Genomic DNA, 16,827 nt, shown 5'->3' on the forward strand with positions numbered 1-16,827 from the left:
CAATGTGGGTGCCATAGTCATCAGTCATTATATGTCGTGGGTAGCATCGCTGCCTAGTAATTCTGCCGTGTATAGATAACATCGTATATCATATCATAATCATCATCGCCACCGTTCCTCGTCATTTCATACATTCCCGTGGACAATAACATTACCATCACGCATTTGAGATAGTTTGGTCTCGTTCGAGCATCGCTCGTAGTCGCATCTCAGCTGTTGCCTGTCTTGCCTCGGAACCAGCAGCTACGGCACCATACTGTAGCCAGCTTAGAAGCGCCTGCACCTCGGCTATCAAGGACGGCGGAATCCAACCCTTATATCCAGCGCTGGAATCCATAGCGCTAGGACCGAGAAGCTCCTGGCCTCGTGGAACCTCCGAGGAAGAGGTTGCGTTGGCTTCAGCCTGGGCATCAAGCAAGACCTCGGATACAAGAGCCGGAGTAAGAATATTCGAGCCCGACTGTGTCTGCGTGCCTAACAGTGTACGGCCGCATGAATTGGGCTTGGAGGCAAACTGCCTCGTAGGAAGTGCCCCCAACGCGGGCTCTTCGGCTGGCGCATGCAATGCCAGGGGAGACCTTGGGGTACTGGGCGGGACCTGGCTCGACGAGCCGGCCCCAGAGAACGGAGTTCTGAAAGGAACTCCCGTAGATGGCCGTCTACCGTCCCAGTGTCGATACTGAGATAAGGACGAATGATCACGTCCATCGGCGACACTATTCTCGTCGTCGTAGATAACAACGTTGTCGCTTTGTCTTTCATGGTCGGAGCTGGCTTCCTCAACTGTCACCAGACCACCCGGGGGAGCCCGGATCTCGCCCAGAGGAGCGATATGACTTCCATACTCATTCGCCAGACTGAGTCTGCTGCGGCCGCAGATTTCTCCGATTGAGTCTAACGTCTGGCGAATATTCGGCTCGATAGCTCGCAGTATGCCGTCTATGCTAAAATCGTCCTCCGATGGGAGAGCAGGCCCGCGTCGCTGGCTTCTTGAGCCACCGATGAATGGGAATGAGCGCCGCGAAGGCATCGTGGTAGCAGTGCTGGAGGTGTCATGAGGGCCGCCCGAATATGCCCTAACCAGCACGGGCTGCGATGCCGACGTCGAGGGTCGCGAAGTAGCTGACCGATTATGGTTTCTCCAGGATGAGGTCCCGGCAGTCCCATTCAGCTGACGTAGCGTAGTGGTACGTTGCGCTCGAGAGGACTCATCTAGCGCGGGTTCATAGCGATAGGGAGCAGTTTGTTGCAGAGGACGGACGGTCTCGACCACCGGCGAGGCATGCAGAGGGTTCAGCTGCGACCATCTCCGGCGTGGCAAGGCGGACGAGGACGATGGAAAAGCGTCCGTGTGGGCGAGCAGCCTGCCGGACCTATAATCCATCTCCGTTCAGGGCAATGCGATGCAGGCTGTGACGCAGCAGCGGAGCGTAGACGGGGATATGACCACCCGCAACGAAACAACAACACCACCACCACCGGAGTAAAAACCCCGCCTTCCGGCCAATACGCAACAGCAGCGGCAGATCGGCTGGCAGCAGGGAAGGCGATCAAGCGCCTGTCAGACAACAAGTTCTCAGTAGCGGCTGGCGGCGGCGGCGGTGGGCGGGCAGACAACGCAGGACACGTATCACGCTCCAACGCGTCCCTCCACGGAACACAGATGCATGGACTCAGCAGGCCAACGAGCTGGCATGATCGGGGAGGCAGATGACTGTGGAATCGGGCCGGGATTCAAGAGGCGATGATGCAGCGAAGAAATCCAGAAACTATTCAGAAAAGTGGCTGGTCTCAAGTTGAAGCGGGCGGAAACTGGGGGACTCGATACCCGAAAGGGGAAAACACTAAGCTCCAACAATCATCATCATCGTCGTTGTCGTCTTTCATCCATCTCCAACCCGTTGGTAGTGTCCTTCGCGCAGTGGTGACCACCTCGACGCTTGTCTCTTAGGGTTCGTCGGAAGCTGCATATGGTGCGGTTGATACGTTAAAAGTCACCCCTTCAAGATGAATAGGTTTCGCGTATGCTATTCCCTGTCCGGCCGAACCCTTCTTCCTTCTTCACCCACCCCATTCGTTCTCCCGCCATACTTCAGTGAAACTGATTGTTATGCGCTTAGTTTGGCGACTCCGACGAGTCTGCGTCCGAATTCGACGATGATACCTCCGGACTGCCCTTCCCCGAGCCTTTGTCTCGTGCTTCCTTCCTCTCCCCCGACTTCGACCCCGCGGCGTACCTATCCTCCCTCACCAATCGACACCAGAGCCTCGAGGACTTGCGACAAGAATTACGGGAATTGGATCAATTACTCAGTCGAGAACTCCTAGACTTGGTCAATGAAAACTACCAGGACTTCCTATCCCTAGGGAGCGCATTAAACGGTGGGGAGGAGAAAGTCGAGCAGGTACGGGTCGGCTTGTTGGCATTCCAGCGTGATGTTCAGTCCATACGGGATAAGGTGGAAGCCAGACAAGAGGAGATGGTAGAGCTACTAAAAGAGAAGAAGCACCTGAAGACGCAAGCCAATGTTGGGCAGGCCTTGCTGGACTATGCGGATCGAGTCGAGGAGCTGGAAAGGAGATTAATGATCGGAGACACTCCCCGGCCTACTCAGGACGGTACCCCGGGCGAGTCGGATTCGGACTCCGATCTGATCGAGAGCGACAGCGACGATAGTGACGAGGATGAACTGCCTAACGGCGCAACTACTGCGTCGCTCGTTTCCCTCAAGACGCTCGAGCGTCATATTCAGAAGTATGTCTACTTGACCAAGCTGTCCTCTCGGATAGGTGACAACCATCCATTCCTACAGAGTCAACAACCGAGGATGTCGAAAATACGATCTGCGGTGCTCTTGGATCTGAAGACGGCCCTGGAGCAGGCAAAGCAGGCGGGCGACAAGCGGGATACGAAAACGCTGGCCGTATTGCGTCTCTACAAGCTCATGGGAGAGGACACTACTGCCGTATCGGCACTCAAGAATCTGAAGTCCTAGAGGACCTCTAGAGCTAGGCAGTGCCATTTTGCATAGCGCCGGCGTTGGGAGATTTACTTTTGCTGGTTCCGAGTGAGATTTGAAAAAAATACCATTATACACCGTAACCTTCCTAATGAAACATATTCTGTACACCCATGAACTTGAAGACGCTAGAGACTATTTTACACGCCCTGCAAAGCGGCAGATTCAGGAGAGGTCTCCGATCTGAATTCTCCGTTCAGACTGAAGCCGGGACCGTTGGTTGAGCTCAGGACCTAAGGAACGTTAGAAAACAATACCGGTTACAAGCGCAACGCAAGTCAGCGACTTACCACTTCGTACACCTCCTTGGTTATGCGGTCGTTAAGACCGGCCGCATCCTTCTTGATCTGGTCGATCGTTGCGCGCAGGTTGTCGCGCAATTGCTCGGGGGTGAAACCGAGCTGGCCAACGGGGACACGAATGACAGCGTCACGCTCGCGGTAAATGGTACCACCACGCAGCATCTCCACACGCACGGCAATATCTTCGACCACAGTACCCGTCTTGACGCTGGGCATCAGGCCCCTGGGACCGAGGATCCGACCCAGGCCAGCCTTGTTCAGTGCATCCAAACTATCCGGGTGGCAGAGGCAGCGGTCGAACTCGATCTTGCCGGCCTTCACGGCATCAAAGACCTCCTGCTCACCCACCAGGACTGCTCCAGCCGCACGAGCTTCCTTCTCATGGCGGGTTCCGGGAGGGCACACGACGCAAATTCGGGACTCGGTCTGGACGGAATGGGGGAATCGGAGCATGTTGCGAATGACAGGACCGTCCCTCCTCGTCTTCAGGCGGACGTGGACCTCGTATTTGGAATTAGTTGGCTCGCGGCCAACTTCGAATGCACGGAGATATCTGCGGTGAAGATCGACGCAATCAGTGAAAAGGTCGATTGAACCACGACGATGATTTGACGAACCTCATGGCATCACATAGCGCGAATTGTTGCATATCCTTGAGATCCTTCTGCTTGAACTCTCTCGGACCCTTCTTTCTCTTGGTGGTCTTGTCTCCTCCCTTCACCTTGCGCGCCTGGGCAGCGGTGCGCACCTGCTGCAAGCTGGGCAAAATAGGCGCAATTGGGCTCGGGCGAAGAGCAGGACGACATGACGACAAGATTCCCCGTGCCGCAGAGGGCATGAGGGAGCTGTAGGAGGAAGCCATGGCGATGAACTCCGAATGAGCTTGACAGCGCCGGGAATGTTTTCTGGTCCGAAATCTAGAGGCTCCGGCCGACCATCGCCCGCGGAGAAACTTACCGCCGGCGGAGCCCGTTGAGTCAAAACTGCCCCTCCCGGCAGTAAATTATCTCCATCCCACCTTTCTATACCATCTTTTCCTGGGGCAATTGATCCATTTTCCTGGGGTTTTGGGTCTTTGGAACGATGTCGCAGTTCAAGCTTAGCCTGGCCACTAAGGCCAACCAGGCCTCTTTGCTTCCAGTCCTCCTGGTTGCTACCTCCATCAACGAGGCTCGCCCTACTCCCGTCATCGCCATCAACTTCGAGGATGCGGCTGTTCTCCCCGAGGGCGAGAAGGCTATCGTTCAGTTCACGGGTGCCAGCGGTGCTCCCGTCTATGGAACTGACTATGCCATCAAGGAGCTGCGTGCCAGCTTCCCCTTCCTTAATGGAAAGGATGAGAAGTCTGTAAGTGATCCCCGCTCCGCCTTTCTTGCGACTTTATGCTGATGGAGGCTTTCCCAGGAGAACGAATGGCTTTCCCAGCTCGAGTCCTTCACCACCCTTGACTTCAAGGCTCTCGACCCTCTGCTTCAGCGCCTGAACACCCACCTCCTCCTCCGTTCCTTCATTGTCGGTTACTCGCTCTCCACCCCCGATATTGCTCTGTGGGGTGCCCTTCGTGGCAACCGCGTTGCCATCTCCGCTATTCGCAAGGGAGCCCTTGTCAACCTGACTCGTTGGTTCAACTTCCTGGATGAGCTCTGCCCCTGGGCTAGCGCTGCATTGGAGAGCCTCAATGCTTCCGCCAAGGAGAAGAAGGCGGCCAAGGCCAAGGAGGGTGCCAGCTACGACATTGCTCTTCAGAACACTGACAAGGGTGTTGTCACTCGTTTCCCTCCTGAGCCCTCTGGATACCTGCACATTGGACACGCCAAGGCTGCTCTGCTCAACGACTACTTTGCGCACGAGAAGTACAACGGCACCCTGTTGGTGCGCTTCGACGACACCAACCCCTCGAACGAGAAGCAGGAGTTCCAGGATGCTATCATGGAGGATTTGGCCCTGATGGGCATCAAGCCCGACAGGATGAGCTACTCCAGTGACTACTTCGACCAGATCTACGAGTACGGTCTGAAGATCATCCGCGAGGGCAACGCCTACGCTGATGACACCGACAAGGAGACCATGGCCTCACAGAGAATGAACGGCGAGCCCAGCAAGCGCCGTGATGCTTCCGTCGAGGAGAACCTGGCTCGTTTCGAGGAGATGAAGCAGGGTACTCCTGAGGGTCTCAGATGGTGCATCCGCGCCAAGATGTCTGTGGACAACCCCAACAAGGCCATGCGTGACCCCGTCATCTACCGCTGCAACCCCTCTCCTCACCACCGCACCGGCACCAAGTGGAAGATCTACCCCACCTACGACCTGTGCTGCCCCATCTTGGACTCGATTGAGGGCGTTACCCACGCTCTCAGAACCATTGAGTACCGTGACCGGAACCCTCAGTACCAGTGGTTCTTGGACACCCTCGGACTCCGCCACGTGCAGATCTGGGACTTTGCGCGCATGAACTTCATCCGTACTCTGCTCTCGAAGCGTAAGCTCACTAAGCTGGTCGACCAGGGCGTTGTCTGGGGCTGGGATGACCCTCGCTTCCCGACCATCAGAGGTATTCGCAGAAGGGGTATGACTGTGCCGGCTCTTCGCGAGTTCATTCTCAAGCAGGGACCCAGCAAGAACATCACCAACCTGGACTGGACCCTCATCTGGGCGACCAACAAGAAGTACATTGACCCCGTTGCGCCGCGCCACACTGCCCTCATGAAGAAGGACCTCGTCAAGGCCGTCATCAAGGGCGCCCCTGCTGCTTACACCGAGGACAAGCCTAAGCACAACAAGAACCCCGAGGTTGGCCAGAAGAAGGTCACCTTCAGCGGTTCGGTTCTCTTCGACCAGGAGGATGCCAAGACCTTCAAGCAGGACGAGGAGATCACCCTCATGGCCTGGGGTAATGCCATTGTCCGCAAGATCGAGAAGGACGCCGCGGGTGTTGTGCAGTCCCTGGAGCTTGACCTGCACCTGGAGGGCGACTTCAAGAAGACCGAGAAGAAGGTCACTTGGCTGTCTGCTGACCAGGAACTGGTCCCCGTGGAGCTGGTCGACTTCGACTACCTCCTCAACAAGGACTCCCTCCAGGAGGACGATGCTCTGGAGGATGTGCTGAACAAGAACACCGAGTTCCGTGAGGACGCCGTGGCTGACTGCAACGTTGCCGAGCTGCGCGAGGGCGACATCATCCAGTTCGAGCGCAAGGGCTACTTCCGCTGCGACCGCCCCTACGCTCCTGGCAAGCCGGCTGTGCTGTTCAACATCCCCACCGGTAAGACTGGCAAATAGATGTGCACTGAGTAGATATGAGTCTACATGTTATGAAGATACGCAGACTATGTGATGTAGACGAAATGCAAGATTTCAATGTCAATTGATATGCGGGCATTATTCATTAATATCTGGTTCCACGTCGGAGACTTGCAGGAAAAGACTTCCGTCACATATCAAGAGCAGAAATCAGAGAATGTTGTGTGATTAGATAATAAGCTTAGCATCCACTCGGGATATTCACACCTACTGATCTCGATATGGGACACATAGTAAGCACAGTATGCCAGGTGACTACACGCGATTCTAGATTGGAATATTCGGCATCTACGCTGTGTGTCAAGTAAACTTCCCATGCCCTACGCCATACTAGTTATACGACCGCTAACCATACGGCAATGTGCAGCCACATACGTAGAGGCCCCTTACCTAGGTAGGGCTGGGTCCAAATTCAGTTCCGGTCAAAAGTGCGAGGGGTGTCGTAGCTCGTGACATCTGGAGGAAAGTAAAGACGAAAGTTCTTTTTATAAGGACCATCGGACTCGGGGAGAAAATCCCTCAATCGCCGTAGACTTGGAGGTGTGTGGAAGGAAGTAGCCAAGGGATACGGGGCAACATCCCTTGAACCTTGTGAAGGTGGTGACGGCATTGAAGGAGGACGGAGGGCTGGGGAAGATGACACCTGCTCAGGACTGCTTTGTTCAGATCCCGTCATTCGTCTGGTACGTCCATCGTTCATCCGCCAAATTTGAGCTGGCTTTCCTTCGGCATATTTTTCTTTTTTTTTTCTCGATCCTTCCTGTGTGATCCGAGTGCTCCGTGGCAGGTTCTGGAGTGGAGAAGGAACAGGAGTTGAAGACTCGAGCTGGGGGATTAGAAGGCATAGTAGTGAGTAATGGAGAGTAATAGAAGCCGTAATATTACGTCGAGATGGGTCCGTCACGTTGCACTGCGCTAGTCCTAATGCAGTCAGGGTCTGGGCACTAGTCCCACTTGGTGCGGATCGATCGACTGTCTCCTCTTTTTTGACTAGTAAACTAGTAAGTAGTCGATCGAGTTCTATCCTTCTATCTACATCCTCTCTATCTAGTTACACCCTCACTCTTCGTAAGTTCACCTTGCATCAGTTGTCCACTTCATTCTCACGTCTATTTGATGTTTTTATGTCTGATCATTCCAAAAAGCTTGAGCTTACAACGAACACTCTCTTCTCCCCCCTTCTACCCGTTGGCAGCTGTCATCCCTGTTGTGTTGCTGTCCCTTCCCAAGCCTTTCCCTGGTTCTCTACTGCCGTTCCGTTACCCAGTCCATGCCTAGGACCCTGGTACACATCATCGCGTCACGAGTCAATTCCTCTGCTGACCCTCTCAGAATCCAACGCTCGCCAAGGCACAATGGATTATTGGTGTGCTCCCAGACTCGGCCCGTCCATGCCCTACGGTTCGTTCGGAATCCCACCATGTCTCATACGTCAAGACACTCGTCGAATCAACGAGTCATTCCCCCTTGGCTTGTGGTCTATCATCCTGTAGCGTTCGTGACTGGCTCCGGTAGTCGGTTCACTTTAAGCTCAATTGCTCGGGATTACTGACACAAACGCCCGACCGGTCGACCTGGTGAGTGATCACCCTCCGTAGACTGCCGGAACTTCCTGGACTCTCCTACGTCAGCATGATTGTCTCCGTCAACACTATTCGTCAGAGCTCCAATCTGCTGTGAAAGTGTCCATGCATCCTTGCTGCTTGGGACCAAGAAAGAAAAAGAAGCTTTCCTCGTTTTCCTTTGTCTCTTCTTTCCCAAACCTGGCGGGGAGGCCGACTTTTCTTTTCTACCTCGTAGAGTTGCTGTCGCCTGTTGCTCCGGATTGCTTCCTTTCTCTCTTTCCTGCGTGAGGTTGATTTCGCTCACTCTTTCGCTGTAAACTAAGGGCAGGCCCGCAGAGCGCTTCGGGCACGCCAACGGTTTCCTCTGCTGCCCTAGACAAGCTATTGGATCGATCATGGCTGAGCAGGCCGGCGCCTCTGGCGACGTTGAACGTGTCGCGCAGACAGCGCAAACGCAAATCCGCACCTCGACCTCGGAGCGACGCGACTCGAGACGTGTCTCTCGGGTTTCCTACAAGGAAGACTACGCTAACCTCGACGAATATGGAAAATTGGTCAAGTATGCCTCGACTTACCGCGAGGGTCGTCCGGGTGACGAGGTGCAGGGCGAAGAAGAGGAGAAGAGGGTGTGGTATGCACCCTGGAAGAAGCGCAAGGTCTTCGTCAAACATGTCGACCAGCAACCCGGTCAATTCCCCGAGGATTGGCTCATCACGGACATCCGTCAAGGTCTGCCTAGCAGCGAGGTCCCTGTCAGACGTCGACGTGCCGGGTGGAACGAGCTGGTCTCAGAGAAGGAGAACCCAATCGCTAAGATTCTGTCGTATTTCCGAGGCCCCATTCTCTACGGTACGCCATCAACTCCCTAGGTACAGCCATTGATTGATATCCTTTCATTCTAACAGGACTACAGTAATGGAATTGGCTGTTCTTCTGGCCGCAGGTTTGGACGACTGGATTGACTTTGGTGTTATCATCGGTATCTTGTGTCTGAACGCAGCCGTGGGTTGGTACCAAGAAAAGCAGGCTGCGGACGTCGTTGCAAGTCTTAAGGGTGACATTGCCATGAGAGCCACCGTGATCCGCGATGGTCAGCAACAGGAAATCTTAGCACGGGAGCTTGTTCCGGGTGACGTGGTATGTAGTAGAGACCCTTCTGAGCCCATTTGTGGGGTTCGTGAATAAGAGCTTGAAAGCTAACAATATAATTGCAGATCATTATCGGAGAAGGCTCAGTTGTCCCAGCCGATTCCAAGATTATCTGTGATGTCAATGACCCCAATGGTTGGGAAGAGTTCAAAAGGATGCAGGAGCAAGGCGACCTTAGCAGTACCTCCGAATCTGACCTCGAAGACAATGAGCCTGAAGGAGGTCAGAAGGAGGGTGAAAAGGAAGAGGACTCCAAGCCCAAAAGACGCCGTGGCTACCCCATCCTCGCGTGTGACCATTCCGCTATTACCGGTGAATCGCTCGCAGTTGATCGCTATATGGGTGGATTGATCTACTATACGACCGGCTGCAAGCGTGGCAAGGCTTACGCGGTTGTCCAGACAGGCGCGAAGAACTCGTTCGTGGGTAAAACTGCGAGCATGGTGCAATCAGCCAAGGGTGCTGGTCACTTCGAAATTGTCATGGACAATATAGGTACTTCTCTTTTGGTTCTCGTTATGGCTTGGATCTTGGCTGCTTGGATTGGCGGTTTCTACCGCCATATTCCCATTGCTTCGCCGGGTCAGCAGACGCTCCTCCACTACACCCTTGCTTTGTTGATCATTGGTGTTCCTGTCGGTTTGCCAGTTGTGACCACCACTACCATGGCTGTCGGAGCGGCGTATCTAGCCAAGAAGAAGGCAATTGTGCAAAAGCTGACTGCAATTGAATCACTGGCGGTATGTTCGAAACGTACATCAGGGGGAAACTGGACCGCTGCTAACATTTCGGACAGGGCGTTGATATCTTGTGTTCGGATAAGACAGGAACGTTGACGGCGAACAAGCTGAGTATCCGCGAGCCGTATGTAGCTGAAGGTGTGGATGTGGACTGGATGTTCGCCGTGGCTGTCCTGGCTTCTTCTCACAACATCGAATCGCTGGATCCTATCGATAAAGTCACGATCTTGACTCTCCGGCAATACCCAAGAGCGAGGGAGATACTTCGCAGAGGTTGGAAGACCGAAAAGTTTGTTCCCTTTGATCCGGTGTCCAAGCGGATTGTGACGGTTGCGAGCTGCGATGGAACAAAATACACCTGCACTAAAGGCGCTCCCAAGGCTGTGCTTCAGCTGACGAACTGCTCCAAGAGCACCTCCGATCACTATAAAGCGAAGGCCCAGGAGTTTGCGCACAGAGGATTCCGCTCCTTGGGTGTCGCAGTGCAAAAGGAAGGAGAAGACTGGACTTTGCTCGGAATGCTTCCCATGTTTGACCCGCCCCGTGAGGATACAGCTCAGACGATCAACGAAGCTCAGAACCTGGGTATCAGTGTGAAGATGCTCACGGGTGATGCCATTGCGATCGCTAAAGAAACGTGCAAGATGCTTGCCCTCGGTACTAAGGTGTATAACTCTGATAAGCTTATTCATGGTGGCCTAAGTGGAGCCATGGCAGGTGATCTAGTTGAAAAGGCAGATGGATTTGCTGAAGTGTTTCCTGAACATAAATACCAAGTGGTCCAAATGCTCCAAGACCGTGGCCATCTGACCGCGATGACAGGTGATGGTGTGAATGATGCACCATCATTGAAGAAAGCGGATTGCGGTATTGCTGTTGAAGGAGCAACGGAGGCGGCACAGTCATCTTCTGATATTGTGTTCTTGGAGCCTGGATTGTCTACCATCATTGACTCGATCAAGGTTGCTCGGCAGATCTTCCACCGCATGAAGGCATATATTCAGTACCGTATTGCTCTTTGCTTGCACTTGGAGATCTATCTGGTGACGTCGATGATTATTCTCAACGAGAGTATTCGTGTCGAGTTGATTGTCTTCCTTGCTCTTTTCGCCGATCTGGCAACGGTCGCGGTGGCGTACGATAATGCGTCATTTGAGTTGCGTCCTGTTGAATGGCAGCTGCCTAAGATCTGGTTCATTTCAGTATTGTTGGGTCTGCTGCTCGCACTGGGCACATGGGTTGTTCGCGGTACCATGTTCCTCCCATCGGGTGGTATCATTCAAAACTGGGGTTCGATTCAGGAGGTCCTGTTCCTCGAAGTAGCACTGACAGAAAACTGGCTGATCTTCGTCACTCGAGGTGCTGATACTTGGCCGTCAATCCACCTTGTCACAGCCATTCTTGGTGTGGATATTCTGGCAACGATTTTCTGTCTCTTCGGTTGGTTCACTAACCAAGACATGCCCACGAACCCCAGCGACTCCTTCGTCGAGACCACCAACGGCTGGACAGATATCGTCACGGTCGTCCGCATCTGGGGCTACTCGCTGGGTGTGGAGATCGTCATTGCGCTGGTCTACTTCATGCTGAACAAGTTCAAATGGCTCGATGAACTTGGTCGTCACAAGCGCGACAAGGGCGACCTCAAGATCGAGAACCTGTTGGGTCACCTTGCTCGATTGACAGTCGAATACGAGGAGCCTGGGAAGCCCAAGGGCCGCTTCTTCCTGGCCACCAGCAAGGAGGAAGAAGAAGTGGAGTAAGAGCTGGGACTTGCGCCTCGAGCTCAAGAGTATATTCTGGAATGATATGCTGGAGTAGCGGCCAGATATTGTTAATTATTGGAGGGAACATATGATGTGAGAAGATTTTTTAATGTGTGTTCTCAGATGGAAGAGAAGGATATTGGGAAGCCGGATGTTGAATGATAATAATAGTTATTTATTTTTGTGATATTTTTATAAATTTGTTATTTAGGTAGGTAGTTGTTAGTAACTAGTCAATATATACCTGGTGTGTTTGTCTGGACATTGTAGCTAGTAGTTAGTTAGTACTTGGTAGTTAAGTTCCACCTGCATGGGGGAGGAAGAATGCAGTGTCCGAATTGGTCAATCATCGCACCTATAGTAACTTCGATACTAAGTGCTAAGTACCTCCTACTATGTAAATACTAATTTACATAGTATCTATTCTACCCTAAAACTATAGCATACATAACGACTCACTGTGTATAAAGATAGTAGTAGCTAGTTCATAGTGCTAATTTGAAAAGTTTTATCTACTACAGTAGTACTATTTGCAAAAATATAAATATATATATATAGCGGTGTCGATGCCGGTTACTTCAATCACCCCCCAACTCGTACTGCTTCGTATTTATCTACTGAATTCACATGTGAAATTTACTATTTAATAAGATTAAGAAAATAAAGGTATATATGAATCAACTTAATAGAAGTTCATCTCTGATTTTTTTTTTTTTCGTTGTCTTTCAAACGGATGATGTGAAGCGGGCAGTAGGAATTGATTTTGAGGGGGGGGGGGGGGGGGGGGGGGCCAGCTACGCAAATCCATGCTCAAGAAGTGTAGCTAGTAAACCTTGATCTATTCGGAGATGATTGGTCTTATTCAATACTATAGAAACGAGGATATCATAATGCTACTCTTGGTACTGAAAGTAACTATGAATGTATTTTTCTTCTTGGTGATAGTATTAATATACGTCAGTCCTACTCCGACATACAATCATGGAGGTGACGTTAAAAGTTAGTTACATGTATATATCATAGTAGTGGTTAGTTGTGTCGTTCACTCATGAACAGGACATTAATACTAGGTAGCAAGAAATAGGATTCAAGACCGGCGGTGGTGATGGTTGTCCAGCACACGCTTCCAGAGATCCTCCATCTCGTTGCCGACCATGCGCTCGGTCTGCTTCTCCAGGGCGCGTCTGTCGAAGTCGCGCTTGGAGATGGCGGCGTTGGACTCTTCGCGGGACATTTCGACTATGCGTTTTGTTAGTTGGCTTTTTATTCGACGATTGATAGATAATAGGGATGGATGAAAGGAAAAAAAAATTCAGAATGGAAGAAAGAAGGGTATAGGATACTCACCATGCACGTAAACACCGGCTCTCTTTCCGCTGAACATAGCATGGGGAACATTGGTAGATCCATCACTGTTGCAGTCACCGACGGCGTAGACGCCCGACAGACTGGTGCGCATGCCCGTGTAGTCTGTCGTGTCGATCTTGTTATCCACCATGACCAGGCTCAGCTCCTCGGGCAGAGTGGAGCGCTGAGCAGTGGGGTAGTTCGTGATGAAGGTGTTCCGGATAACGCTGGAGCCATCGGTGAAATGGACCCGGAAGATGTCGTACTGTCTGCCTGTGTCATCGCGGTGGTCGTCGCCGTCCTGGAGACGCTCGATGGATGCAATGGAGCGGTTGTCAATACCAATGTTCCAGGCTTCAAGCTGCTCCTTCCAGTTCGGGTACTTGGCTGCCAGGGCGACTTCGTTGGCGGGCGTGTAGGTGCCGTTGGTGAAGGCGATGATGTCCGAGTACAGGGTGTGGGTTTCCATGACGCTGCCGACAACGTCTGTCAAACTACCTAGGATACCTAGGGGCTCGTCGCGGTGCTCGTAGCCGTCGCACCAGGGACACCACCAGATGCCCTTGCCCCAGGCTTCGCGAAGACCGGGAACATCGGGGATCACATCGACCAGTCCGGTACCCAGGACTACCTTGCGGGAGGTGTATTCAGTGCCGTTGGCGTCGACGGCGCGGAAGTATGAGTTGTTGGCTGCGGCATCCTCGATCGGGGTGATGGAGTCGATCTTGATGTCGATGACGCTGGTCGAGTTGTATTTGGAGATCTGTTGGCGGGCCAAACCACGGAATTGGGCAGGTGGAGTGCCTGTGGATGTTAGGTAATGCTTCATATGAACTGAGAAAGTTTATGTAGACGGGTGGAACTGACCATCAAAGCCAAGCACGTCGTGCATCTCACGCGTAACACCATTGCGGTATTCGCCCGAGTCAAACATCACGGTCTTCCGTCTCATGCGCCCGAGACTGCTCAGGACGCTGAGGCCTGCGGGACCTCCTCCCACGACAATGACATCGTAATCTGTCTGGGGGATAGACGCCGCTAGAGCGACGCTGAGGGTGGAGAAGAGAGAATAGAAGAGGGACTTGGGAGCCATGGTGTAGACTAGGTTACGGATCGGATCGTTCCCCGCGCACTGGAGAAGAGAGAAGGCCTGCTGCAGTCTGCCGAGAAGAAAATGCAGCAGTAGCAGACACGAAGCTGCTTTTTATACCTCCACAACCGCATGTTTCACAGGAAGGACTGTGCAGCACGCACATTGTCCCAAGTTGTCGCGAGGAGCAGGTTTGATGGTGATTCAGCTGGGATGCAGCCAAGACTCGAGCTGGTGGAGCAGCTGAAGGCGATCGACACGATCGATTCCGTGCCAGGCCAGTTTGGGATCCGCCATGCCAAGGTAAAGAGAAGATTATTGAGAATATGGTTGGAAAGACCCTGATTGACCTGCCGAATGAGAGTCGATGACTGCGTGGCTTCAAATCCCGGATGGATGCTGCCAAGACAGCGGAATTCGATCGGCAGGGCTGGGATTCAATAGTGCATGCAAGGTGATGAGGGGCCAGATGGGCGGGGCGCAATGAGGATTGCTTGCTTGATTGCTGGCTGGTGATGGTGCTGGTGTTGGACCCTGCACGAGGTAAATAAAGTCGAAGGAGTGGTGGCAGAGAGAATGAAGAATGTGGATGGACGAGGAGGGCAGAGAAAGACAGGAAGAAATAGGATGCAAAACAGAAAATGCCACGACAGACAATCAGAGTCACGCGGCCAAGAGTCGGCCTGCAGCTCATAACCACCTCAAACCAGCTCAGCAAAATATATTAATCATTAGATTGAATAAGATGGATGTACCGAAAGGTATATACAGCTCCACTAGGATGATATCCCAGCAACCTTGTGGAACAACACATCCACGCCACCAGCTTCCTGTCGCCACTTCTCTCCTCCCTCATATTAGATTCTCTCAAACACACTCACAAACACACACTCCTACAAGGGGTATCATCATAAAATCAATCATTTCTTCCAGTTAGTGTTGGACTCAGGACCCCACAAGTGCAGGGGGTAGCGGTATGGAGTTCCGAACACCCGCGAGGCAGTTTGCCCCAGAGCACTGCGGACGCCACTCAAAAAGCCCGAGTTGGCGTACGCCTGCGTGACATCCCACATCATCACGCCGCCAAAGCTCTTGAAGGTCTTGGTATACTGAATAATCGACTGCAGCTGCGAGATTGGCACATAGCCCGAGCCGGCTGCCCCGGTATTCGCCGGAACGCCGAGCATCACTCGCACATTCGGATTCTGAGACACGTTCTTGGCCCAGTTGTCCCACTGATTAAAGTTGAAGGTCGACTGCGTGCTTTGGCCCTGAACAAAAGAGCCCAAGCCGCAGGGGTTGTTGTAGAACTGGACCCAGACGGCATCAATCGACACTGGTCCGTTGAGGATCTGCTGGTCTGCAAGATCCGGGTAAGGGCACTGCGGCGCTGCCGTCAGGAAGTACTGTTTTGAGGGTTCGGCATCGGAAAGTTGACGAAGTCGGTTCGCGAATGGTGCCATGTTATTCACAGTGGCCTCGAAATCGAAATCAAATCCGTCCACCGATGCGTTGCCAAAGGGCCGATGAGCCGTCGAGTTGGGCTGCTGGGGGCCGAACGTCTGCCAGATCAGGTCGGCACCGGACTGGGCAGCAGATTGTGACTGAAATCCACCTTCACTGTACGTCGCACCGCCAATTGACAGGATGATGGTCTTCCCCTTCTTCTGGCACGTGGTAATATCGGCACTGCATCATTCGATTAGCTCTAGTGCTTCCAAACACGACAATATGGCACATACCCAATTTGGGGACAGTTCGGCAAGTTGGTGCCTTCGAACAATGTGCAATTCTTACTAGTGAGCGAAAAGTCATATGCCGGTGCTCCTCCAGGTCCGTTGACGTTCATCACAAACGCAAGGACAATGACCTTCAGGATGATTAGCATCCATTAGAGAACTTTTTTGGACCGAAGCTTGATCTTACATCAATATTGCTGTCTAGAGTCCGGGTTAGCGCAGCTTCTTCCACCGTGATTGCGGAACACTTACCATCGCAGTAATAGCCCAGGTTTTGCTGGGCCAAGCTCCCAGTTCCTGCATAGGAATTTTGGCCTGGTCGTAGACATGTCAACTACTGCCAAATTCTGACATATGTCGCGATACTCACCCCAGTATACAACCACGTTGTTAGAAGAAGACAAGTCGAGCTTGGCGTATGCTCCTCCCAGAGAAGCCAGCCCCATCGAAAAGGCAAGAATATTTTTAAGGAGCGTCATAGTGTAAGAAAGGAATGAAAAGTTGGTCTGTTTATCAAGGAATGACTGAATTTTCAAAGGAGTGTGTGCTGAAGGAACGATCTACTACCTTAACGATGGGGAGGGCGGATGACCAGTCGATGATGCCCAAGTTGCCGGTGCCGAACGGTTGTCGAAATCGAGTCGAGCTGCTATCACGAAGCCAGATTATGGCCGTTCATGTCGCGGCTTTTATGTCTGCTCCAGGCTAACCGTAAGCCTGTTGTGTTGTGTTGGAAAACAAGCTTGGACCGAGTTCTTGTCATCCGGTGTCTGGGGTCAAACATTCCAGATAGTAGTCTTTCCTCACGA

At 52.6% G+C, this 16,827-nt stretch overlaps 8 protein-coding genes across 8 annotated transcripts; 4 read left to right on the forward strand and 4 right to left on the reverse strand.

The window, feature by feature from the left end:
• Positions 1–11: 11 nt before the first annotated feature.
• BO83DRAFT_13727 (uncharacterized protein) lies at positions 12–1,696 on the reverse strand. The gene has a single exon (XM_025526143.1). The coding sequence runs from the start codon at positions 1,382–1,384 to the stop codon at positions 158–160; it is 1,227 nt and encodes a 408-aa protein (XP_025388807.1). The 5' UTR covers positions 1,385–1,696; the 3' UTR covers positions 12–157.
• On the forward strand, positions 1,605–3,112 carry BO83DRAFT_377760 (COG2 family protein). Its single transcript, XM_025531082.1, has 2 exons — positions 1,605–2,022; positions 2,121–3,112. The coding sequence occupies exons 1-2, from the start codon at positions 2,008–2,010 to the stop codon at positions 2,994–2,996; spliced, it is 891 nt and encodes a 296-aa protein (XP_025388808.1). The 5' UTR covers positions 1,605–2,007; the 3' UTR covers positions 2,997–3,112.
• On the reverse strand, positions 3,073–4,194 carry BO83DRAFT_377761 (mitochondrial 54S ribosomal protein uL1m). The gene is made up of 3 exons (XM_025531083.1): positions 3,940–4,194; positions 3,311–3,875; positions 3,073–3,253 (listed from the first exon to the last, which is right to left on the reverse strand). The coding sequence occupies exons 1-3, from the start codon at positions 4,182–4,184 to the stop codon at positions 3,161–3,163; spliced, it is 903 nt and encodes a 300-aa protein (XP_025388809.1). The 5' UTR covers positions 4,185–4,194; the 3' UTR covers positions 3,073–3,160.
• A 156-nt stretch (positions 4,195–4,350) lies between these two features.
• BO83DRAFT_359255 (glutamate--tRNA ligase GUS1) lies at positions 4,351–6,817 on the forward strand. The gene is made up of 2 exons (XM_025529348.1): positions 4,351–4,669; positions 4,727–6,817. Exons 1-2 carry the CDS (start codon positions 4,406–4,408, stop codon positions 6,599–6,601), a joined length of 2,139 nt encoding a protein of 712 aa, XP_025388810.1. The 5' UTR covers positions 4,351–4,405; the 3' UTR covers positions 6,602–6,817.
• An 872-nt stretch (positions 6,818–7,689) lies between these two features.
• BO83DRAFT_13772 (uncharacterized protein) lies at positions 7,690–8,349 on the forward strand. Its single transcript, XM_025526148.1, has one exon. The coding sequence runs from the start codon at positions 7,747–7,749 to the stop codon at positions 8,113–8,115; it is 369 nt and encodes a 122-aa protein (XP_025388811.1). The 5' UTR covers positions 7,690–7,746; the 3' UTR covers positions 8,116–8,349.
• Positions 8,350–8,582: 233 nt separating this feature from the next.
• On the forward strand, positions 8,583–11,839 carry BO83DRAFT_311046 (putative plasma membrane H(+)ATPase; the record flags this gene model as incomplete). The annotated part of the gene is made up of 4 exons (XM_025527458.1): positions 8,583–9,036; positions 9,101–9,324; positions 9,402–10,076; positions 10,133–11,839. 4 exons carry the CDS (start codon positions 8,583–8,585, stop codon positions 11,837–11,839), a joined length of 3,060 nt encoding a protein of 1,019 aa, XP_025388812.1.
• A 1,048-nt stretch (positions 11,840–12,887) lies between these two features.
• BO83DRAFT_13776 (NAD(P)/FAD-dependent oxidoreductase) lies at positions 12,888–14,471 on the reverse strand. The gene is made up of 3 exons (XM_025526149.1): positions 14,057–14,471; positions 13,190–13,993; positions 12,888–13,081 (listed from the first exon to the last, which is right to left on the reverse strand). The coding sequence occupies exons 1-3, from the start codon at positions 14,280–14,282 to the stop codon at positions 12,930–12,932; spliced, it is 1,182 nt and encodes a 393-aa protein (XP_025388813.1). The 5' UTR covers positions 14,283–14,471; the 3' UTR covers positions 12,888–12,929.
• A 728-nt stretch (positions 14,472–15,199) lies between these two features.
• BO83DRAFT_426318 (glycoside hydrolase family 18 protein) lies at positions 15,200–16,497 on the reverse strand (the record flags this gene model as incomplete). Its single annotated transcript, XM_025535276.1, has 5 exons — positions 15,200–15,968; positions 16,022–16,149; positions 16,206–16,219; positions 16,271–16,333; positions 16,389–16,497. The coding sequence occupies 5 exons, from the start codon at positions 16,495–16,497 to the stop codon at positions 15,200–15,202; spliced, it is 1,083 nt and encodes a 360-aa protein (XP_025388814.1).
• Between the last annotated feature and the right edge of the window lie 330 nt (positions 16,498–16,827).

Source organism: Aspergillus eucalypticola, assembly GCF_003184535.1.
Source record: "Aspergillus eucalypticola CBS 122712 chromosome Unknown BO83scaffold_10, whole genome shotgun sequence".
NCBI lineage: Eukaryota > Fungi > Ascomycota > Eurotiomycetes > Eurotiales > Aspergillaceae > Aspergillus > Aspergillus eucalypticola.